General features: G+C 46.1%; 1 protein-coding gene across 6 annotated transcripts in view; it reads left to right on the forward strand.

Annotated features, from left to right (window-relative positions):
* Positions 1 to 17,175, forward strand: part of CPEB1 (cytoplasmic polyadenylation element binding protein 1) — a 102,849-nt gene that overhangs the window by 51,052 nt on the left and 34,622 nt on the right. For all 6 annotated transcript variants that reach the window (XM_040342911.1, XM_040342913.1, XM_040342912.1 and 3 more), the window contains one exon: positions 9,029 to 9,142. In XM_040342911.1, the coding sequence (XP_040198845.1) occupies positions 9,029 to 9,142 (114 nt within the window). The remainder of the gene's footprint in view (positions 1 to 9,028; positions 9,143 to 17,175) is intronic.

Raw genomic sequence — 17,175 nt, forward strand, 5'->3', positions numbered from 1 at the left:
TGACGTATTGCTACGTAAGGCCTGGGATGCTTCAGCTTTTTCTTTGGGTCTGGCGGTAGCATCCACCTGTGTAGCTAGGAATTTGGACGTATGGGAAATGATCTTTCATCCGACACCCCCAAAGAGGAGGTACCGGAGTCTCTCCCACTCATTGCCAAGTCGGTTGCCTTTTTAGCTGATGCAGCAACAGTTTCTATGAAAGCTGCAGCCAGGTCTTCTGCTCTCATTAATTCAGCTAGGCACGCTATGTGGCTTAAATCTTGGAAAGGTGATCTTGCCTCCAAGAAACTCTGCGGCATACCCTTTGAAGGTAAGCTCTTCGGTTCCTCCTTGGTGGACGTCCTAGCTCATTCCTCTGAGAAGAGTAAATGGTCCCCCCTCCCAAAGGACTAAGCCCCAGAATAAGAGGCATTTTCACAGCTTCCAAAACTAGGTTAATTTTAAAACCAACAGGCAACATGTGAAGTGGTCTTTTAACAAAGGCAAGCAAAAGGGGGACTCTTTGCTCTTTCAGCCCTTTCCAAAAATCCCCAGTGACGCCAGAATTGGGGTAGGCAAGATTTATTTTTTCTTGCCCATGCAAGAGACGGCAAGCTATGATGGATCCAATTTCTGTGGGGAAACCAGAGTTCTCCTGTGCCGTAAATTCAAAAATTCCGGGGTTATTATTCACACGTCTTTCTGGTCAGAAAAGCTTCTGGCGGCTTTTGTATGGTCATCAATTGAAGCATCCTGAAAAATTCAGTCTACAGATGTTTCTGGAATCTGTTGCTAGGGGACTTCATGATAACCCTGGATCTCCAGGACGCTTATCTTCATGTACCATTCTGGCAGTCACTGAAGGTTCCTCAGATTTGCGATTCTCTTGAAAAATGGGCCAAGTCATTGGCGTTTCAATGCCCTTTTTGGTCTCGACAGCACCCAGAATCTTTTCAGTCTTGGCCTTTTTTCAGATAGTGTGTATCGATTGTCCCATATCTAGACTATTTTTTGATCTTTGTTCGAGACAGAGACCCTTGTTCAGGATCTGCCGTTTTAAGGACCTTTCAGAAACTGGGGTGGAAAAAATCAAACGGCAAAAGTTGTGCCTGGTGCCCTCCCAGAGCATACTTTTCCTGGGTTATCTAATAGACTTAGATTTTTCTTAAAGATTTTGAAAATGATTCTCTCCATGCAGACCTTCCTTTGGTGGATCATGCAGTTATTAGGGTTGAGTGTGGCTATGCCAGGGTTGCCTTGGACCCAATTACACACCAGACCCCTTTAGGCATTTTTTACTCCATTGGGATTGCAGGAAGAATTCTATAGATTAGCTGGTACAGCTGCCAAGGGGGGCCAGGAGGAGTTGGTTTTCCTCTCTGAAGACCCTCTGTAGATCCTCAATGGCCCCTACCAGATCGGAAGGATCTGCTCCATCAGGGACCAGTGTTGTATCCAAACCCTCAGACCTTCCATTTGATGGCCTGGAGGCTGAGCTGTGCATCCTTCAGTTGAGGGGGGGTTCAGAGGGTTATTCAAACTATCCTGGACAGTCGTAAGTTGGTCACAAGAAGAATCTATGGGGAAAGTTCGGAAAAACTTTATTTTCTGTTTAAGGAAACTGGTTTAGGTTTTTTTTTCCACTCCCTGTATATTGGACTTTTTGCAGAGTAGAAAAGGACTGTCAGCATCCTTAGGCTTCAGGTTACTGCCCTATCTTTGTTTCTAGAAAGACTAGCAGAAGATCCTTTAGTCAGGAGGTTCATTTCAGTCAGATCTAGACATGCTCCCAAGGTCATCAAACATGTTCCTCCCTAGGATCTGTCATTGGTGTTTAAATGCTCTAACAAGGGCTCCTTTTGAACCTTTGCGTGAGGCTTCCCTAAAATTAATTTATTTCCTTTTGGCTATTACGGCAGGGAGAAGAATTTTTGATAGTCTGTACTGTATATCCCCCATTCCTAAGGATTCTAGAGGGCAGGGTAGAGATTGGGCCTGATCCTTTCTATTTACCCGAAGTATCTTCGTGCTTTCATAGGTCCTGGGAAGTAGTCCTTCCTAGTTTCTGTACCTCTCCCAAGAATGTGGAGGAAAGGTTTAGTCTCCTTAGACGTTGAGATGTCTTCTGCTTTATCTAGAAAAATCCAGTGGTTTTAGTAGTTCCTCCCAACTGTTGGTGTTCAGTGGCACCAAGAAAGGGTCCAAAGCGTCAGTTCTATTGCTAGGTGGATTAGGGGAGCCATTTGTGAAGCATACAAAGCGTTTGGGCTCATTTGAGATCCATGGCCACATGGGAAGAAATTTCTAAAACTGCAGTCTGGTCCGACTCTCTCATAGAGTTCAGATGCTTTCCAGCCAGGACCTCTCCTTTGTTAGGAAAGTGCTTCAGGCTGTCATCCCTTCTTAAGGTATAGAATCTTAAGGTATAGAATCTTATAAGTAGCTGTCCTGCAAGGTAAGGGGGAAAACCCCCGTTAAACTTGCCAGTAATGGCTATTTCCAGGACGGTGTCTATATTCCCACCCTATTCTGTTTTTCACTGGTCGACTTTGTTTACCTGGTGGTTTTTATGAGTTTCTGTGTTTTTGTTTTTTTCCTCTGCCGAGTGCACTTTTGGTGGTTTACTTGATCGGAGGATCAGGAAAGGGAGGGGCCTATTAATGTGTATCTGATTTGTGTTTCCTGTAGAGGGCAGAGCAATCGTCTCTCATAGCTGTCCTGGAAATAGTTGCTGGTAAGTCTAGCAGATTTTTTTTTTACTAATGGCAACTTTTTCTCAAATCGCCTTTCAGGACAACCCTGGAGAGAGCGCAGCTCCGCCTCTTTTCAGGAAACACATGTGATCCTTTAAAGTCCCTCTTCCACCATGGCATCAGTTATTGTTTCCTCCGCCATGGTGGAAGCAGCATGAGGAACCAAGGAGCTGAGCTCTCTCCAGGGTGGAGGGATTGGGCTTACCTTTATTTCTGATTGGAGTGCAGCGACCATCCCAGCCTCTCTCAGCCGTGGAGGGGGTGCTCCGGAGTCCCCAGTCGTTCCTGCTCAGTGGAGCTATGGACCCTCAGGTAGCCGCTTCTGAGCGCCTGGAAGCCGCGGTGGGCGCTGCAGGTCAGCGGCTTACTCCGCATGTCGGCTTCCGGGTCCCGGCTGGCGGGGAACTTCACGCACGGTGACGCGGCTTACTGTGGGGGCGTGGCGCTAGTGGTTCCCATCGCCTGGAACGCAGCGACCAGGGGGCGGGTCTTTCGACCGGCGCTTCCGTTTCCGGCCCTCGTCGATGACGCAGGGACCGGGAAAATTTAAAAACCCAGCGTTTTTCTGGAGCTGCATGCTCTGCAATATGGAAGAGACAGACAGCGATGGCGGATACAGGCGCTGCAAGCACCGGTCAGGCCCAGGTAAGAGTGGTACAGCGGTGCCTTTATTCTATACCTTATGGGCTTGTTTTGTTTTTCTTGATCCTCCCTGAGGGAGCCTGTGGTACCGGACAGAGGCCTATATCTTCAGTCCTGATAACCTTAAAGGGGCGGTTGTTTGGACACTTTCTGGTGGTGGTTTAAGTCACAGGGTGTTAATAGATAAAAAAAAAAAAATGTTTTTTTATCTCGTTGCAGGAAAAATCTGTAGGCAAATCTAAGCACCTAGAACCACCAAGAAAGTGTCCTTCCTGCAAGAATCCTTTGAGAGATTCATGGCATAAGGCGATGTGCAGGTCTTGCATTAAGAGTTTGGTTGAAGAGGAAACCTCACAGCAGTACAAGGACTTATTTTCCTCAGTGCAGGAACTCACAAGTTCTTTAAGCTCAGTTAAAACCTTTCTGACACAAGGTCCTGTAAGTCAAGCAGAGCCTCAGCAACCACCAACCAGCCCAAGAGTCTCCGTATCTAGGCAAACGGAAGGGGACTCTGGGGATGAAGGGGCTAGCACTCTTTACAAAGATCATGGCAGAGGCATTGGAACCTCTGAAACTGAAGGGATCTTGGTTATTCCATATTTGTACGACCTGCTGTTTTTTGCGGATTCCAGGGAGCGACGAACCTTCAAGTATCGCAGGCTCATCTCAGGAATCTAGGCTGGTTGTTAAATCTGGAAAAATCAAAGCTAGATCCAACACAGGAAACAAAGTTTCTGGGTTACACCATAAACTCGGTTCTTCCTCAGGAAAAAATAGAGAAGGTAGTCTCCGCTGTAGCTCAGGTTCAGACAAGTCTCTGGATTTCTGTCAGGTCAGCTATGGCAGTGTTAGGTCTGCTCACGGCCTCGATCCCGGCAGTCCAATGGGAAAGGTTGCATTCCCGTCCTCTTCAGATAAACATCCTTCAGACCTGGTCGCACCAAGAGTCGCTAAAAAAACGCTTCAGACTAATGTGGAGAAACCCAAACAACCTGACAAAAGGTCTTCCCTGGGTCTTTCCTATAGACAAACGTCTAACAGACACAAGCTCCTGGGGCTGGGGAGCCCATCTAGACTGTCAGACCGCGCAGGGCACCTGGTCCAAATCAGAAGCCAGGAAGTCATTGAACTGGAGGGAATTAAAAGCCATCTTCCTGGGTCTCCTTGCTTTCCAAAAAGCAGTAAGGGGTCGCCACATACAAATCCTAATGGACAACACGACAGCAGTGGCGCATGTTCTCAAACAAGGGGGAACCAGGAGCAAAGGCCTCATGGAGTTAGCCAATCACCTGTTGTCCTGGGCAGAACTGAACGTAGCATCTCTGTCAGCAGTCCATCTGAAAGGGTCTCAGAACCTTTTGGCAGACCTCTTAAGCAGAAGCATAGTGGAGGCAGAGTGGAGCTTGAATCAGGAAGTCTTCACAGCAATCTCCCAGGAATGGGGGTGACCACAAATAGATCTGTTTGCCAGTCAGGAAAATGCAAAAGTTCAGGAGTTCTTCTCTCTTCACAGGGAGGATCAGGTGGTGGGCATAGATGCGCTGGCACACCCATGGCGTTACCAGCTGTGCTACGCTTTTCCCCCTTTTCACTAATTCCATTAGTTCTGAGGAAGTTCAGGGAAGAAAGAACCAACCTGATCCTAGTCACTCCCTACTGGCCAAAAAGACCTTGGTTTGCGATACTTCTAAATTTAGCCACAAAACCACAGTGGAAACTACCTTTCAGGAAAGACCTTCTTTCTCAGGGTCCTGTGAACCATCCGGAAGCGGTCAGGTTACACTTAACAGCCTGTTTTCTGAAGATCTCTAAAAAGCCAAAGGACTTTCTGATAAGGTGGTAAAGACCCTACTATCTAGCAGAAATGGGGGTAACTAGGGCCATTTACCTCAAGGTTTGGAAAAAATACAACTCCTGGTGCTCTTCCAAAAGTCTTCAGGTCAAAAATGTCATTTGTTTTAAAATTTTTCCATGCAGGCATGGAGAAAGGGTTGGCAGCCAGCACCCTGAAAACACAGGTGGCGGCTCTTTCAGTTTACTTAAAAAACCTCTATTCAGAGAAGATTTAATTTCAAGGTTTTTTAGGGCACTTGTTCGAAGTAGACCTGTAGCCCTTAAAGTTTTTCCCAGTTGGGACTTATCCATTGTGTTGCAGGGTCTCACGGGAGCTCCGTTTGAACCCTTGCAAGACATTTCTTTGAAAAATTTGGTGCTCAAAACTATTTTCTTAGTGGCTATCACAACGGCAAGAAGAGTCAGCGAGCTTCAAGCACTGGCAATCGGAGCCTTTTCTGAGACTTTTTCCAGATAGGATAGTCCTCCGTATGGATTCAGCCTTTTTACCAAAAGTTTCTTCGACTTTCCATCGGTCTCAGGAGATAATTCTTCCTACCTTTTTCATCAATGCCTTCTAACGCAGGAAAGGAAGCCTTCCATACTCTGAAAGGAAATTAAGTAAACATCTTCTCACATCCAGTCACTAAAGAATTTAGGAATCGAACACCCTGTTCATAGTATTCTCAGGGCCCCGTAAGGGGGAGAAGGCTTCCAAGAGTACATTAGGTAGATGGTTAAGACAAGCCATTATGGAAAGCTATCAAGCTAAAGGAAAAGTGCCTCCTTCAGGTGTTTACCATTCAACGAGAGCAACGGCAGTTTCCTGGGCCAAAAGGGCCGGTGCCATGCCTGACCAGATTTGTAAGGCTGCCACATGGTCCAGCTATTCAACTTTTCTTCGGCATTACAGATTAGATTTACTATCCGCTGCAGAGCAAGCCTTCGGCAGGAAGGTACTGCAGGCAGTGGTCCCACCCTAGGGTAAGTTACTCGGTTATCCTCTCCAGGGTTGTCCTGAAAGGCGATTTAAGAAAGGCCTAGTTAGACTTACCGTTGACGGTATTTCTAAGAGCCTTTCAGGACAACCGATATTTTCCCTCCCTAGGTATTTTAAGTATGTTTTAAATGTCTTCATGGTTTATTGTGGTTCTTCTGTGCTTTGTTTTCCAGTTTGTCGGAGACCACAATAACTGAGGCCATGGTGGAAGAGGGACTTTAAAGGATCACATGTGCTTCCTGAAAAAGAGGCGGAGCTGCGCTCTCTCCAGGGTTGTCCTGAAAGGCTCTTAGAAATACCGTCACCGGTAAGTCTAACTAGGCTTTTTTTTTTTTTTTTTTTTTAATTGGGACTGCAACATTATGGCGGATACATTATACACTTTTGACACTTGGACCATTGACAGCGATCAGTGCTGTAAGAATTTCACTGGCAGGCAAGGGGTTAACACTAGGGGGCAATCAAGGGGTTAACTGTTCCCTAGTGTGTTCTAACTGTGGGTGGAGGGGTCTGACCTAGAGGAAATGACAGATCATGGTTCCTAGCATTTTAAAACTCAATCTGTCATCTCAAAACAGGGATTTGTGTTTACACGCACGTGCCCACGATTGCTTGCGACCACCAGTCACTAGCATTGGCACCCCTGTGATGCAAGCAGGCGTGCACGCCTTCAGCGGCGCACCTGTTATCCCACTGTACAGTCCTTACAGCTACGACTGTTCGCATTAACGGCGGCTGGTTGGCAAGTGGCTTTTAAAATACCCCTGTCTAGCTGCTGTTTGTTGTAAAGGGCTATTTTGTTTTTAGCCCCAACGTTGCAGGTAATATGAAAAGCATGCTGCTACCCAATGTTTTAATGATGGCAGGCACCTGCCTGACGTCAAAGTCTGTCATCCATAACATATTGCATACAGTCCTGTCTGAAAAATCTGCAAAACTGTTTAAGGGTCTTAATTTTTTATTGACCATTCTGATCAGTCTATGTACCAGATTCAGCTTCCAATAGTATATAGATCTCTTCTGTCTAGTCTCAGAGTGGATTCTTTCAAGCTCCCAAACTTGCTGTAAGGTTCCAATGACTGACTCTGGAATCCTTTGCAATCCAAACAATCATGCCTTAATATTATATAAAAAAAAAAAAATTCTAGTGCAAGTTTCAGCTAGCAAAGCTGGTTGCTTGTTTCTTTAGAAGAGGAATGAGAGAGCTGAGGAGTGTTGTGCCAGGAGCATTGGGGCGCATTGGCTTTTCAGTGAGACAAGGTGGCAGTTATAGTATGGTTGGCACTATTTCCATGTTGCTGTTCTAGGACAGTGCATGTTTATCACATTACTTTGCACTAATTGCATGCATGTCAAAAGCTTAAAGGGGTGGTTCCCCCTAAAACAAAATTCTAACAATACATTCGGATGTCTGCTTACACTGCGGGTAGGCTGGCTTTTGTTTTTTTGTTTTAGTACATACCTCGATATCGCCGTTTCCTCGTTTGGCGGTGGGTGTTCCTAGTTGATTGACGTTCCTCAGACGGGCGCATACTGCGCGTCACGACTTTCCGAAAGAAGCCGAACGTCGCTGCGCAGGCGCCGTATAGAGCCGACTCTATACGGCGCCTGCGCAATGACGTTCGGCTTCTGTCGGAAAGTCGTGACGCGCAGTATGCGCCCGTCTGAGGAACGTCAATCAACTAGGAACGCCCACCGCCAAGCGAGGAAACGGCGATATCGAGGTATGTACTAAAACAAAAAAACAAAAGCCAGCCTACCCGCAGTGTAAGCAGACATCCGAATGTATTGTTAGAATTTTGTTTTAGGGGGAACCACCCCTTTAATATTGAATTATGTCACTGTCCATAAGTTTTAGCACTTGGATGGTTTTTAAGGCAGGAGCTAATGCCATATCTGCTCATTTTATCAGCTATAAATGAAGCAACTTGCACATGGAGTGTATAAAAAAATTTGTGTCCTGCGCTTAAGATGTTTGGGGAATTTTAATAGGGGGGCAGCAGCCTTTCATACAAAGGGGAACCTGTGATAGAAGGAAAGGGTAAGTGGGGGTAGTGGCGCTGCCTAACCGGTACACAATAGCTACGGGGACCTACAAAGGGTTAACCGTGCTGTGTCCTAAGCTTAAGTGATGATCCCTCACCATCCGTGTGAATAGATACCAGGGACCAAATGTGCACCTGTATAACTAAATACTGGGGTGCCTGAATGTCTATTTAGTATTCATAAAGAGTGAGATCTCTGGTCATGCCTCCTTAGAATATGGTGAATAAATAGAATGAGAATAAAATAAATATGACCAAAGCTGCTGACTAGTGCCTCAAGTGGTTGAAACAATGTTATGGTCATATATGTGCACGTGAATCAAGTATATAAAGCAAAGATGTATAAAAAAAATGTCTATAAAAAAAATGTGTGAACAAAGTAAAAAATATAAGTGAAAGTCCCATCACGGGTGTATATAGTCACACTTTTGGGATTCCTTTCGTCAATATCCAAAAGCCAGTGAAAGTCTCACAATGCAAATTAATAGTGAAACGCAGCAAGTGATCTTGAGGTGAATACAGGTGCTCTTGAAGTGTTAGCGGTGCTCCCCCACGGGTCCCCACTCACCAGATCCAATCACCCCTCCAGGGGTGTAGTGCGTATAGGATGGATCTCCACTTGCCAGACTGGTTGTTTGCAAAAGAGGTACCTTACTTTGCACTAGTTTTGCATGCATGTCAAAAGCTTAATATTGAATTCTGTCATTGTCCATAAGTTTTAGCACTTGGGTGTTTTTTAAGGCAGGAGCTAATGCCATATCTGCTCATTTTATCAGCTGTAAATGAAGCAACTTGCACATGGAGTGGTCAGCTGCCTCCCCGAAACTACAAGAATCCAGTTTATTCCTGCAAGGTTTTTTTAGGTGGCGTTCCCTGGGATATCACAGAAAGTGAGTACCAAATGTTCTTTTCACTTATATTCTTGGTGTATGCAGTTTTTTTTGTTTCCAGACTTGGTTTTCACATTTGTAGCTATAACCTTTTTGCTGCCAGAGCCATTTTTGTACAAAGTTATGTTTATAAATCTCGGTATTCAAGGGGTAACAGCAAGCTCATGGCTGCTCCTGCGCATATGAGCTTTTTAACAGCTTTAAAACCAGTGATGGGCTTTCAGATACAAATGATCAGGATGGCTCTAGAGCCATCTGATCACACTTGTGGTCAGGGCTGTGGAGTCGGGGGAAATTTTGGGTACCTGGAGTCGGCAAACAATGCTCCGACTCCTACTAAATTTAGATTGGAATTAAAAAAAAAATTCCAACAGGAGTTTTATAAAGCACTAAAAGAAGTTGAAAAGTATGATCGCTCATCAAAACTTACTGTTGAAGCCATCCTTGTTTATCCAGAGATCGTTAGTGATGTGGCCAGAATAGTTACTGCAATGCCACCCACCCAAGTCGGTGTCGAAAGATTATTTTCAGCCCTAAAAATAATAAAGTCTGACTTAAGAGCCTCTATGAAAGAGGATCTGGCAGAGGAAATTCTCTTCCTTAGAACTCTACATTGAATTGATTTGCATTTGCTAAGCCTATAACTACATTTCAAGATTAATATAAACCATTTCTAGGTTTTACAGATTTTGTTTTTGGTTCATTATAGATAAGCTTTGTTCTAAAACAACCAAATAATGTGGTTTGTATTTTTGAACTGGTAAAGATCCTGTTCCTGATGTTTATGCCTGCTGCTACTATCCAGCCACTTGATTAATATTTTTTATAAAACGTTGTTTTCATTGTGTTTGTCTTTTGCTTAAACTGTGCAATACAGTAGACTGTTGGCTTCCCAGCCAGTAGTCCTGTGGTAGGCAGGGCCATCTTTTCCATTGGGCACGCTGGGCAGTTGCCCGGGGGCCCCGCTTGCCTGGGGGGCCCCACCGGCTGCCCAGCAACCCCAGTAAAAAATTATGGAGAGTGACGGGTTAGAACTGCCCATGCCCAGTTCGCGGAAATCACAGAGAAGATCCGGTCCTCCACGAGTGCGGGGGGTTGCTGATGTAAGGGGGGAGTGAATGCAAAAATGTAAGGGGGAACTGATATAAAGGTTCCCCTCCTATATTGGTGACCCCCCCTTACCTTCGTGTATTTAATCTAAGGAAGGTGGTCTCTGGTCACCAGAGTACCCCCCACATCAGAGTCTGCAGGATCCCCCCTTACAATGCAAGGGGGAACTCAGTCTGCGGACCCTGATGTAAGTGGGAAAGAGAAAGCAGTGGACTCTGATATAAGGTTGTCTGGTCACCATAGCCCCCCTCCACATCGGAGTTCCCCCCTTAGATCATGATCTGCAGCGTTCCCCTTTACATAAGAGTTCCCTTTCACTGTAAGGGGGAATCCTGCAGACTCTGATGTAAGAGGAAACTCTGTGCTGGCTGGGTTATAGTAACCTGACCTTCATGTCAATGAAGACATTTTTTTTTTTTTTTACTTTTGTTTAACTTAAACACATTTCTAATAGCACTAGCTATATGTTTAAATACTGACATTTGCATTGTTGGGCACTGAAAACTGTAATTTTAGGTACTTTTTTTGCAGTGGCAGTAAAAAATGTGGCTCTGCCAGTAAATGTTATGATTTTTGTCAGTAATTCTCGTGCGTAATTGTGTAGACAGGGCCCCAGTGCACTGTATTGCCCGGGGGCCTATAATGCTCTTAAGATGACACTGGTGGTAGGTTGCGTTTCTTTCCCTCAAGGAATGTATAAAATACATTCGCATATTAATACAGAGGAGGAGTCGGAAGTACATAAAACTGAGGAGTCTGAGTCGGAACATTTATCTACCGACTCCACAGCCCTGCTTGTGGTACTGTAAAGGGTACAGTACCCCCATTGCCCAGAGACTTCTGGGCTCTTGTGTTCTCCAGGGAGCTTGGGACCGCAGGAAAAAAAAGGCTCCATGGACACCCTGCTTTCATTGATCGCGGCTAAATGGCACGGATTAGCTGTGGTTTGCGTTTCCCATGGCCGGCGGTTTAAATATTTCTATCCTGAATGCAATTAAGCATTCAGGAGGTTGAGACTCCCCTAACCACGGCAGCTCCTAACTGCTTAAAACCTATGTGTACATTGACTTTGTCATGTACAAAATCCTTATGATGAAAGCAAGATTTCGGACTTTTTTTTCTAATGGACACCTGATCTTTCCATAAAGAGGGCCTTTCGCCAGTGTTTACTTTCATTTTCCTCAGCGGCATATTTTCAGTGACAAACTGACACCTTCCATTTTCATCAATGAATGGAACAAGTGTTGGGGAACAAATGTTAGGGAGGGATGTTTACCCATGTGAATTTCTGCTTTTCTTAAAGGGTTTGTAAAGGTAAAAGTTTTTTTACCTTAATGCATCCTATGCATTAAGGTAAAAAAACATCTGACAGCACCGCCCCCCCCCGAGCCCCCGTTTTACTTACCTCACCGTTCGAAAGTCCCGGGCGCGTGCTTGTCATCCTGCTCGGTTCCCAGCCTGGCCGTTGATTGGCTGGGCGGATTGATAGCAGCGCAGCCATTGGCTGGCGCTGCTGTCAATCACAGCGGATGAAGCGGCGCGCCGGGGGGCGGGGCCGAGTGATACAGTCGGCGGCTATGGCCGCTGCTGTATCACGGGAGCGCGCTCGCAAAAGCTTTCCACCATGCGAGGGAGCTCGCATGAACGTGGAAAGCTTTTGCGAGGAGGAGCCGAGACAGCCGCCGAGGGACCCCAGAAGACACGGATCCGGGTCACTCTGTGCAAAACGATCTGCACAGTGGAGGTAAGTATAACATGTATGTTATTTAAAAAAAAAAAAAATTGTACCTTTTAGTGTTCCTTTAAAGCTCTGCCTGTAAAGCCAGTGAGTTTATCCTCCCAGAAAGCAACTGGTGTGCTTGGCACTGTGTGCAAGCAGTACAGGCCTCCTCTGAGCTCCTCATTAGATTTGTTCAGGAGCATACGAGTTAAAAAATTCTAGATAAATGTGTAAATGCATTGGACACAAAATTTGTTAGATTTTAGTCAAATAAAATGTACTGGACATTTTAGTCTACCAAATGATTAAAACGATATTGACATTTGCCAAAATTACCACTGCTTGTCACCTGACTATTCAATCACATAAGATCCAATAAAGTTACATTTTAGAAGCACCCTCCTAAGACCACCCCAATTCAAAAAATTGCAGTGTACATAAACCTAAATTGTGCTATGCATGTGAGGTATTGCGGTTCTGAATGAGAGCAATGATTCTAGGGTCACAATGGTTTACGTATACCTAAAGGCACAACTTTTGTGATTTGAGAGTAGAGGGTTTAGAAAACTTGTCAATTTTATTGGTCTATTAGGGAGATTTGCCTTGATTTTGTCCAGTTTAGTTATTTGAAAGTTAAAAACCCATGTTTGGATTGACAGTAAAGTCCATCAATGTGGACAATTCTGGTGACGCCCTGGAATTCCCTCACTTTTGAAGGGGGGGGGTTTGGTGTTTCCTCCTGTTTTGGCTAATGGATGGGAAATGAAGGGAAATGTCCTCAATTGGACTCAAATGGCACAACTAACCAGGGTTGTATAACCCTCTTGCAGTAAATTCTTAAATTTGGATGGCATTTTTCTTGGGCACCAAAACCAACAAATCCTTTCATTTTATTGATGCAAGGCAATTAAACAGATTTTAATCAGATGTATCATTTGCTATATCTGACCACTAAATTTGTAGTCCTATGACAAAAATCATGGCATTTATAACAATTTGTTTAGAGCATGAAGGTCCCAACTCCTGTAAACTTTGTCCTCATCGGACAAACATGTTACATTCTAAAATATGTAAGTGTAGCATCAAAGATGAGTACACAAATTGCATGAAACCTCTTATAATAATCTAAATTGTTGAAAACAAATGAAACCAGAGCTCCTCCAAAGGAGGCCCCCTCACATCGTATACTGATATAAATGCATTTATATCAGAATATTCTGTGGGGGGTGGCCTTTGAGAGCTCTGGTTTCATTTGTCTTCACTATTTCTATGATTATATATTATGAAATATTTCATGCAATTTGTGTATACTAATCTTTGATCCTATGATTGGATTTTGGCATTCAACAGGTTTGTCCCTGATGAAGGCTTTTGATTTGAAACATGTCGGGAGCTTCATGCTCTATACCAGGGATATGCAGTTGGCGGAGAAACTTTTGTATATGCCATTTGTCATTACTACAAGATAAGCGGTCTGGTCTGAATTTTAGTTTGGGTTCACATTGGTGCAGGCTGTGTTCTGTGTTTGCTTGGACACTGCAGCCCATTTATTTGAAAATGCTGCTGCGCTTTGTGAACTGCACAAAGTGCATGCGCCTTTTTAAAATCCTGTCTGCTGGGAAACCCGCATGGTCTTTGACCTTGCAGTTTCCCTGCAGTACCCATAAATGCACTGCTGGCTGAGATGTGTGGCAGCCTTGCGCATCTTGCCAGAGCAGTGTGATTGCAAGTGCAGGATTCAGTGCAGTAAGGAACGCAGTATGAACCCACCCTTAATGAGATGCATTTGTGTTTAACTGTTTTGCATCAAAGTTTATAATGTTTAATTTTTAGTGCCTAAAATCCTATCCATAGTAAGACTTTACTACACTTTCAGGGATTTGTGTAGTGCTATGCTTTACAAGTTTAGCATGAGCTTTACTGTTTTTTCCCATAACACTTGCACTATCCAAAATAAGGAAAAATGTTGCCTTTGGTGCTGCATTAATGCTAAACTAATGACCTGCAAATGCTTTTAAAGCGCCATCTATGGGGACCTGGGTACCAAGATTTTTGAAGTTAAGACCTGACATTTTTGCGCTCGGTTCTACTCAAGGCAATCCCTTTTACTCTATTTTAATGGTTCCTTTTACTCTATTTTAATGACTCTGCAACTATTGTGCAACATAAATTGTCTTTGTTACATAGTTAATCTGGCAAGTCCATATAGTTAACCCCACAGAAAAAAAGCAGATTGAAAACCTCTATACACAATCCTATACCCTCCCTCAAAATTTCCTGCTGTGACAGCTTGGATCTGTAAACGCCAGCCGCTAAAGTCCTGGACCAGTTCCAACAGCACACTGGTCCATTGCTTAAAAGCTTAATGTGATGTCCATCATAGAGGCCAGTTCAGGAGGCAGGACTCTGCAAGCGGCCGGCATTTCAGATCGAAGCTGTCACGACAGGAGATCTCCATGATCCCCATGCAGTGATGAGCAGTACTGTTTTGCTTCAGCAGGGGGGGAAAACTATTTCTCTTCCGTTCATGGACGGACACAGCAGCATTGACCTTAGGGTTATATACCTTCCTTTCAGGAGAGACTAGGCAGAAAAAACAGCACTTTAAGTGTTTAAAACACTTCTCTCAGTACAGCACCTCCCAGGGGGTGTGTCCCCTGGGTACATCCCACTCTCTGGAACATCCAGCCCCAGTTTTTTCTGCCTAGCGTTAGAAGACATTGCCTTTCTGGAGCCCATGTGCTCTGGAGATTTTTTTGCTTTTTTTTTTTTTTATTTTTATTTTTTTTGCCTTTATTTGACTTTTTTTTTCCCCTGCATTGTTGGATACTGGGATCTACCATCAACTGCCGACTGGGTGAAAGGCTGGATCTTGATCCTTGTAGTACCCCCATGTTCGGCCATCGAGCGTGTGCCGGCCTTTAGCTAGGCCGTCCACTACATGCCCCGTTGCTCCAGGGGCGGCCGGTGAGCTGTATGCTACAGGGCGCACATATGACCGGTCTCTATGGCTTTGTCACAGTGTGCCGGGCCGACAGCCATGTCGTATCTACCTGCGGACGTTGGGTTTGTCTGGAATGCCTCCAGCCGGTGGTCGCAGGATGGGTAAGTAGTATCCCCTTGCCTCGGCAGGGTGGTTCGGCTGGTGCATTCCTGGGGAGGTCGATTGAGGGTCCGCCTTGCTTTCCTCTCTCCCTCCCCCGTTCTGGGTGGTGGCTGTGAGGTGGGGGGTCCACCGGGGGGGGGGGGGGCTGTGCTGCTGTGGGGTGCTGTTTTTTTATTGTGCTTATGTGCTGTGTATGCTGGACAGTGTCTGCTGTGTTGCTGGGTTTTTAAACGCGTGAACGGCTGCCATTTTACCAGTGACGCGGTTCTATATATCGGCGGCCATTTTCTTGTAGCCCACATGCTGTTTTTCTGCATGTCGGCGGCCATCTTGGAAACGTTTTGGCCTCTAGTGTCTGGAATAACGGCGCCAAAGCCGCAGCATTCTTCCTGAGGGATGGCACAGCACGGACAGCGCTCTCAGCTCTGCACAGTAGTACAGCCTGTTTTTGGGTGGTGAGTCCCCTGGGGGTCGCCTGCTCTGTGACAGCCGGGAGGGTGGCCTGTGGGTCCTGTTTTCTGCAGTACTAAGGCGGCATATATAGGTGGGTCAGCATGGAGTCTGAACCAGAGGCTTCTACCCCAACCATGCCAGAGTTAACCCTTAGTGCCCCTGCGACCTCGGATGACGGCAGTCCTTGAGGCGTTTGCAAGTGGCAAGAAGGGGGGTAAAAAGCGCCCCCTCCCTGCGCCTGCTTCTGGGGATGTCTGACGCGGAATCGGGCCCCGCTACTGCATCTGGCCCTGGTTGTCATGTCAGATGCAGACTTGGCCCACACAGACAGTGAGGATGACTCTGCTTCAGGGTCAAAGCATGATAAGGAATTTGTTGGAGCTCTTATCACTTGCGTGCGGGACACTCAAAAACTTGAGGATTTGGCGGAGGCATCAGACACGCCGGTCCCTTTTGGGTTCCGCAAGCCGCATCGCGAAAGTGTTTCCTTGTGTTCCCATATCTGGACAAACTGTTATACAAGGAATGGGAACAGCCGCAGAAAGTTTTTGCAGTACCAAAATACTTTGCGGTCCGTTACCCGTTTGGGGAGGATTTCCTAAAAAAGTGGGCTTTTCCTCCGTCAGTGGACCCTCTGGTGTTCAGGCTAAACAAGGCCATCTAGTTGCCTGTGGAAGGGGCTCCTGCATTTAAGGACCCCGCAGATAGGAGAGCTGAGGCTGTGGCCCGCTCCATATTCAGTGGTGGGGTCAGCAGTGAGACCGGTTTTGGCCGGGGCTCTGGTGTCGCAGACACTTACCGAACGGCTAAGTCCCTGGTGCAGGAGCTGGAGGCGCAGAATTCTTCCGAGACCTGCATGGACCTGGCCGACCAGTTGGTGCAAGGCCTAAAATTTGCCTGTGAGTTGGCCCTGGATACGCTTCCCTTGCTCTCCAGGGCCTCCGCGGTGGTACTACGCCGCCTTGTGTGGCTAAAGTGTTGGTCTGCGGACCAGTCCTCCAAGAAGGCCCTGGTGGACTTACCCTTTAAGGGTGAACGGCTTTTTGGGGCGTCCCTGGATGACATCATAAAAGATGCCACAGGCGGTAATAGCACTCTGCTCCCGCAATCTGGGAAGGGTAAGGAGCCTCGCTGTAAGCAAGGGCCCTCATTTACTACCCCCAAGCGTTTTTTTCGCCCGCCAGGGAAATGTTTTCAGGGAGCTAAAGCGTCCACTGAAGGGCAAAAGCGCCCCTGGTACCTCAAGCCTGCCTCTGCATGAAGGTCTGCCCCGCCCACATCTCGGGTGGGGGGCCGGCTTCGCGGATCGCTGGAGGTCTCTTCTTTCCGACCGTTGGGTTTGCGAAGTAGTTTCCTCGGGGTACAAGATAGAATTTCTCTCTTGTCCACCAAACAGATTTTTTTCCCTCCAACCTCCGGATCACCTGAAGGATCTGTCGGGGGCTGTCCAAGATCTTCTGGTCAGGGGAGTGATTGTGCCGGTTCCCTCAACGGAACGGTTTCAGGGGTTTTACTCCAATCTGTAGTCCCCAAGAAGGATGGGGTCCGTCCAATCCTGGACCTCAAGGCCCTCAATTGCTTTGTCAAAGTGCAAAATTTCAGGATGGAGTCGATTCGCTCAGTAATAGCAGCGCTCCATCAGGG

This window comes from Rana temporaria, chromosome 3 (genome assembly GCF_905171775.1).
Source record: "Rana temporaria chromosome 3, aRanTem1.1, whole genome shotgun sequence".
Classification (NCBI taxonomy): Eukaryota; Metazoa; Chordata; class Amphibia; order Anura; family Ranidae; genus Rana; species Rana temporaria.